Genomic DNA, 7,473 nt, shown 5'->3' with positions numbered 1-7,473 from the left:
CCGTGATTTTCCTTAGTTCCTGTTCCTTTTCGTTCAGTTTTATCTTTAAATTATCTTTCTCCACAGTGATATATCTTATCTCCTCCTCCTTTTCTGAAGCTCTTTCTCCCACTTGTTTTTTTCTGAAGTTGTTTCCTGTTCAGCCACCTCAACTTGTAGGTTATCTTCTTTGTTTTCACAATTCTGATCATCAGTTCCTTTTTCCTCTCCTTCCGGAACTGTCTTTGCTTCATCTGATCTATTCTCCTCTTCCTCGGATTCTGATTCCTCTCTATCCTCCTTCAGGTTTTCAAAGATTTTCTGAAAGAAACATATTCAATATGTCAGTGACATGCTATGTGACATGAGCAATGACATGTTTACAACAGTTATGAAGGCCAGTGACATGAAGTGTGAATTGGCCATTGACATGCAGTGTGATAGTGACTTAATCGGTGACTTTTAACCAAGATAGTTACTTGGCCAGTGACAACTACTTTGACAGAGAAGAAAATACCTCTAGTTTTTTCAAGCTGTTAAAACTTGTCCAATTCTGTATCAGCTTCTGGATGTCCCATTTTCTCATCCCATGATCTTCGTTCTCCCTTCCAGATATTGGCTTGATTTTTCCAGTCTTTTGACAGAACCAGTACTGCTTGCACAAAAAACAAAAAAAAATTAGTCATAGTGACTTGACGAATGACATGCAGTTTGTCTTGATTAGTGACTTGACCAGTTACATCTCAGTCTGACAGTAACTTACCAGTATTATCAGAACGCAGCCCCCCGTATTACCATATGGGCTGCTTGACTCCTTTTTCTTTTTCAAAGTCTTTATAGACTTTTTTAAGAAGCTTTCAACTTCCCTTGCCCAGTCATAAGATCCGATCTTATCCAAATTTTCGCAGGCTTTGACGTAGTCCCATGAAATTGTTCCTCCTGCGTTTGGGAACAGAAACTTGATGGACAAGTCCAGCAAGATTAATCTTGCCACATTTTTGTCCTTCTTCTCAATCCCATCCTCTGTTGTTGGATTGTCTTTCAGCGCATCTTGCAGAGCTTTCTCCACGGCTTTCTTGTTAATTCTCGCTGTGTTTGAAAAAAACTGCTGGACAAAGTCGGACTGATATGCACCCTCAGAAGTCTTTGGGACCAAGTCACCTTTTTCTGGCATTCCTAGGATCTTTGAAATATCTCTTGTCGAGATCCTGAATTTCTTCTTTCCAAAGAAGAAGAGGTCAGTTTCATGGTCGTAGGCCTGCAGGAGGAGTGTAATGAAATCATCAGATTTCTTGGCTGACTTCTCCTCTATGTAGCCACCATGGAATGCATCGACAATATTTCCAAATGGTGACTGCCTGAGCAAATCTAATGTTCTTGCACTGAGATTCTTCTTGTTATCTTTAATTGTGTTCAAGAAACTTATTAATGTGCACCTGTACTGCACATGTCCTGGTTTCACATTTCTCTTCCTCTTTGGTGCTGCTTCAGTTTTTTGAAATAGCACCAAAGAGGAACCCTTGTTTGGTGATTGTTCTACTTTTTCTTCTTCTTCTATTTCTTCCTGTCTTTTTTTTTTTGATTTCAAGCTCTTCTTGAGAATCTGCTTCAGTGATGGTTCTTCTTCTTCTGTTTCTTCCTGTCTCCTTTTTTTTTATTTCTTCAAGCCCTTCTTCGAATTCTTCTTTCTGTGTATCGTTCGATCGTGTTCTTCATCTTCTGATTCCACCTCTTGGTAGTCTTCGTCATCATCGCTTGGTTCCCTTTCTTTTCTTTTTGTTCTTGCCATTTCTGATGTTTAAATTCTGTTGAAAAAATAAGAAGGTTAGCATTGAGTTTGCAGTTACATAATCAGTTACGTAGTCAGTTACTTGGCCAGATACATATATTGTAAGTTACATGATCAGTTACATGGTCAGTTACAGCTCATTTCAATGACAACGTCAGTTACATGATCAGTTACTTGGCCAGTTACATATGTTGTAAGTTACAACGTCAGTTACATGGCCAGTTACATGATAAGTTGCATGCATTGTAAGTTACATGGCCAGTTACATGGCCAGTTACATGATCAGTTACATGATCATTGACAGGAGTTTAACACACGTTGCCAATGAGTTGGCCTTTTCCAGTGACTTATCTGGCCTTTGACTTGTCTAGCGACCTGGCCAGTGACCTCACTGGCCAGTTTCATTATCTGAGCCTATAAAATATGTATTTGCACTAGCAGAATTTCCATTCAAGTAAAGCCTAAACAGCATGACACACAGTCATTATCTCCATATAAATTGTTATGTTACTGTCCATGTCTCTGTATTAAATCACACCAAAATGGAAACAGAGTCCCTCCAAAATCAAATGATACCCAGTCAGTAGCCTATGTCACTGGCTATGTTACAGCATCAAACTAAAATTTGAAGACAGTCATTGATCATCTCCACTCAAAAAAGCTTTAAATCTTCACTCAAACCAAAACTTTGAATCGAATTGTTTTGTTTCAGAATCAAATGCAGAAATAATTATATTATATTCGACTTATAATTCCAAAACTAAATACTATATCAATGACTCGAAATTAAGTAAGAGAAGTTTCTGAGAATCAAGGCTGAAAGATTACCCGGTCGAGGTAGACGATTCGAGTTCTGCAATTCTTCAAATCCCTAAAATTTGGGGCTTTTTCTGTGAAGTACTTTTCAGAGTCGGCGCTACTTCACCGTTGAGCAAAACAGTCGTCGGAGAAGGTATGTGTCTAAGAATGTGGCCGCCGGAGATTAATATTTCTCTATTTCGGAGTAGGTTTGAGCGGTTTTTTGAGGTTTGAATTTCCGAAGTAATGTGGAGAAGACGAAACAATAGTGCCGTTTTAGTCTACCTCTTACAAACCGCCAGAGAAAACTGACGGTGGCAGTTTTGTAATTAAATTGAAGTACAGTGGTAGAACGTGAACAGGTGACCTTAATTATCATCGGGACATTTGTGCTGTTTAAATTATAATAAGGCACTTCAAAATGACCTTTTTTATCATTATCCCTAAAAAGTATTCCGGTATATGATAAATATCATTGCGCCGATAAATTTGAATCGGGTTCGACCCGACTGGTCCACGTGATGCTGATATTCCGTTTTTTTTTTTTTTTTTTTTTTTTTGCCATATTATTATACATCACAGAAATTAATGACGTCAATAAATTCAGATTCGGATTCGGATTCGGTTCGGTTAAGCCCGACCGCTAATAAGTCTACTCTACCCTCTATTTCCGGTGCCATGGGAGGTTGATCGATTTGTAGGGATTTTGAAATGGACGAGATGGCCGCCTATTACCCTCCACCGCCTCCGCCACCAGGCTCCGTCCACTATCCATACTACCACCACCACCAGCCACCTCAACCGCCTGGCCCCGTGGCCCCTCCGCCGCCGCAGCAGCAGCAGCAGCAGCACCACCACCACTTGGTTCATCAGCCCTACTACCCTCCCCAGCCTCAGCCTTACGCTCCCTACGCGCCGCCACTCGTCGCCCAGGCCGCCTACGACGAGGTCCGGACCCTCTTCGTGGCCGGCCTACCCGAAGATGTGAAGCCCCGTGAAATCTACAACCTCTTCCGCGAGTTTCCGGGTTACGAGTCCTCTCACCTCCGAACCCCCACCGAGAAAACTCAGGTATTTCGCCCCCTCAAAAATTGAAATTAAGGAATGTGTAATTCGTTAGTGTGATTTTTGGATTCTGAATTTGTTGTTGTTTGTGTTAGCCTTTTGCGTTCGCGGTGTTCTTGGACCAGCAATCTGCGATCGGAGCAATGCAAGCACTGAATGTAAGCTTTCGTTAACAAACTCAATATCTGCATAAGTACAGTGTTGTCTGTAAATTCAGTTGAAATAAGTTAAATCTCTTTCAATAGTTGTTTGATTTACCAGTACTTGCCTTGAGAGCCTAATGGCCTATCGCCCGTTTATTTGTAGTTGGAATGTGTGAATCGATTGTATTCCTTTTATTCTTATTCCCGGTGGAGAGGAAAAAAAACCAACTGAGCTCTCTTATTGTAAATCATGTTTCAGGGGATGGTATTTGATCTTGAGAAGGGGTCGACATTATATATAGATCTAGCAAAATCTAATTCTAGGTCCAAGCGCTCAAGAACAGGTATATAGCTGGTCGGATTTACTTTGTACGCTTAGTCACACGTATCCTTTCCTCCTTTTCTGTTATTTCTGCATTTTGACTGGCTTGGAACTGCAATTTGTACTACAATTTATCATTATATGCAGACGATGAAAGATCTGGCTCGGATAAGAAAGCTAGAGGTTCATCATATTCAAGGGCCACTTCTGATCCTGGTAAGATGATTACCTGGAATTGCTTGTCGATAGTGATTTCACTCATGCAAGTTTCTTGTGTCCAAATTTGTTCTGTTATCCTGAGGTATTTTATGCATAGTTAAGCTTTAGCACTATCTCACTTCTCTATATGACAACATTTGATGATTGACTGGCCTCTTAGATCAGAAATTATCAGTTAGTCACTTGAAGGACACATTCTTCTTAAAGCTCACATTGCACATGTTTTGCACGCTTGGACACTAGCAGGTGTTGGCAGCATTCACATGCCTGGAATGGGTAATTCTGCTTACAACATGATTGGTTATCCATCTGCACCAAGGTCGTCTGCACTGCTTAAGCACACTTTTTTTCATTTTTCTGTTTTCCATCATGGAAGTGACTACTTATAACTCAAGAATCAGCACATATATTATTTAAAATATATCACTTCTAGTGGAAAGGTCAAGGGCTTCAGTAACAGCAGTTGCTGGACGCCCTGTTCCATGAACTGGGAGTAAATTTTCTTTTGAAATGATCTTTTTTTTTTTTCTTTTTTTTTTTATGAAGCTTCTTATACTCATTTGTTTTTCTCTATACCATTCAGTCATGGCAGCTTCAGTGGCAGTGGTGTAAACGAGCCAATAGCCTCAAACATGGTATGGTTGCTTCCATTTGTAAAACTCCTATAAAATATACACGTGATTGTTTCTGTTTTGTTGGCTGTGATAAGATGAATTACATGATCAGCTGAATAGCTCCTTGTTGACCAATGTGGATATTTAATTTTAGGGCTACACTGGGCAGGCTTTAGAAATATTATTCAATGTAATATCAAAAGCCTTTGTCACTTTAAGCTACTTATGAGTGTTCCCATGATAGTAAAAGAAACATGCAATGTGATGTCCACTGTAGGTCAATTTGTATTTCATTTTTCTAATTTGGATTTCCTTATCTTGAATTCCACCACTAGATGCATGCTTAATGGCATCTAATTATGCATCTCATTGACTTTATCAAATGGCAGAATAGTTCTTCAGCACAACATTTTCCACAAAACAATACTCCATGCCCAACACTTTTTGTGGCTAATTTGGGGCCAACTTGTACGGAGCAAGAGCTAATTCAAGTATTTTCGAGGTGAGTAGCTATTCCTTGTCATGTAGATTCATCTTTATAGTCCATTATATGTGATGTCATTTTCTCGATGGTTTTTATTAGGTGCCCTGGGTTTATAAAATTGAAGATGCAGAGCACATATGGGGCTCCAGTTGCATTTGTTGATTTTCAGGTACTCTCTTCCTGTTTTGGAGTTATACCATCTATCTTACTGATACCCTTCTAAGTTACGTCCATAATATGATCTTTCTGAGATGGTGCTTAGTAATCTGTAAATAATATTGATATAGTTTTTGTTTGTTTTTGACCGGATTGAACCTTTTAGTGAGACCTATAGGTTGAATGTTACACAATGGATATAAAATGTTTTTATTTGTTGACGAATGGCTGAAAATTTAATTCTCTCATTGCGATCTATTGTTGCATAGTAGTGTCTATGTTTGAAGTTTGTCAAATTTTTACTGGTATTGTGTGTTGCATATATAAGAGAAGACCCAAGTCATCTATATAATTTCCATAGTTTCTCATTTCATCACCTCCTAGAACTGTTTTCTAATCATCTTTGCCATGTCTGCAGGATACTGCTGGCTCAACTGGCGCACTGGGTCATCTGCAGGGCACAATTCTCTACTCGTCAACATCTGGAGAGGGCATGAGATTAGAGTATCCTTTAGTAGTTCATCTCTTTTATCTTTTGTCTTTTTCTTTTTCCCTTGGCTTTTGTCGATATTTCCATTATAAGTTTTTTCTTAACAAGAATCCCAGGTTTGCCAAATCACGAATGGGAATGCGGAAGAAGCCGAAGTAAATTAGAGAGAGATCTAGCTTTTTGATGGTTTCCAGATGCACATGTCACATTCTTTTGTACCAACAATAGGTATTAGACTGATATCAGAGGGAACTGTTATAATATATGTTCAAGTTTCTTTTTGCGATTTTGCGATGCTGCCCTTGTCAACTTTCAATAACAAATTGTTTATGCCAGTGGGTCCATTCCCACCGTTGAGTTTGTAATGCTACGGTTTATCTATTCGAATTCATGAATAGAATTCTTTTTGGGTTGGTATGGTGTAAATGAAAAGAAAAACAATTTACGCCTCACTACATTCTGTTCTGAAATGAATTGAATACATACTTACCCGAAAGTAGTGCTGAATGCCTGAATGTTCCTGGGAAAGAATGAAGCAGATATTTTTTTTTTATTTTTTTGAAAAGAGAAGTAAATTTCAAAGCAAAGCCTCTAGGGCAGCCATAGTTGAGCAAAACAAAATTAAAGGCCGAGGAGGCCTCAGAAAGAACCAGAGTTTGAGAGGGGGGCTAATTGAAAGATGTGCAATATGAAGCTCGTGCAAAACCGTACCATAGTGATTGACAATTCAACGTCCATATTCTCGTAATTATCACATATGACCGACATTTTGAAGGTCGTATGGGACTTTTGCCCATGAAAGTTCATCACATATTCTCGTAATCTTCACTATGCTGCACAAACTGTTTTGAAGCTCCCCTACAGTCAAGGCCGGCAGCTTCCAACCTAATAAGCCCACAAAGAATTCATATGTAATAACTGATGTACGTTCATCGCCGTATAGTTGTTTTGTTAAAATCATCATAAGTTCATAACAAAACAAGCGACATCAAATAAACAAGGGATGACCTTTAGTCCTTTACCGATGAACTTTCATGGGCAAAAGTTGTATACGAAAATGTGGCGATGAAGATTCGTTGTCACAAGTCGCACATAGGAAAATGTTGTGGCGGTCTTTTCCTGACAGAATTTTTGTTGCAACAAATATATGAAAACAAAATCTAGAGTGACGTGAATTTACTTCTCCTTGAGCCCCAAATTATCAAGCTGGTGCAGTTAGTACAACTAAAAATGAAAATACCAAAAACATTAAAAATGCAATGTTAACTTGCTATCAAGTTTCATGAATTTGATAAATCGGGGAATGTTTGATAACTTGAAGATCAATTATTATTGCCCAAACCGATCTTCCAACACCTCTTTACACTTGTATGAATATGGATAATGCAACCGACTTTTTTAGTTCATTGAAAGC

General features: G+C 38.9%; 1 protein-coding gene across 2 annotated transcripts; it reads left to right on the top strand.

Annotated features, from left to right (window-relative positions):
* The first annotated feature begins 3,219 nt into the window (after positions 1–3,219).
* LOC133727393 (RNA-binding protein L) lies at positions 3,220–6,473 on the top strand. 2 transcript variants are annotated; one of them, XM_062154981.1, is made up of 10 exons: positions 3,220–3,637; positions 3,727–3,789; positions 4,034–4,118; positions 4,244–4,312; positions 4,559–4,634; positions 4,899–4,950; positions 5,319–5,431; positions 5,513–5,582; positions 5,988–6,073; positions 6,176–6,473. In XM_062154981.1, the coding sequence occupies exons 1-10, from the start codon at positions 3,278–3,280 to the stop codon at positions 6,216–6,218; spliced, it is 1,017 nt and encodes a 338-aa protein (XP_062010965.1). In that variant the 5' UTR covers positions 3,220–3,277; the 3' UTR covers positions 6,219–6,473. The 2 variants fall into 2 exon arrangements, with proteins under 2 accessions (XP_062010965.1, XP_062010966.1); XM_062154982.1 differs by having other exon boundaries at positions 3,222–3,637; positions 4,562–4,634.
* The last annotated feature ends 1,000 nt before the right edge of the window (positions 6,474–7,473 follow it).

The sequence above is a fragment of the Rosa rugosa genome, chromosome 1 (assembly GCF_958449725.1).
Source record: "Rosa rugosa chromosome 1, drRosRugo1.1, whole genome shotgun sequence".
Classification (NCBI taxonomy): domain Eukaryota; kingdom Viridiplantae; phylum Streptophyta; class Magnoliopsida; order Rosales; family Rosaceae; genus Rosa; species Rosa rugosa.
Note: the sequence above shows the minus strand (reverse complement) of the source record. Positions and strands in the feature narration are given on the sequence as shown.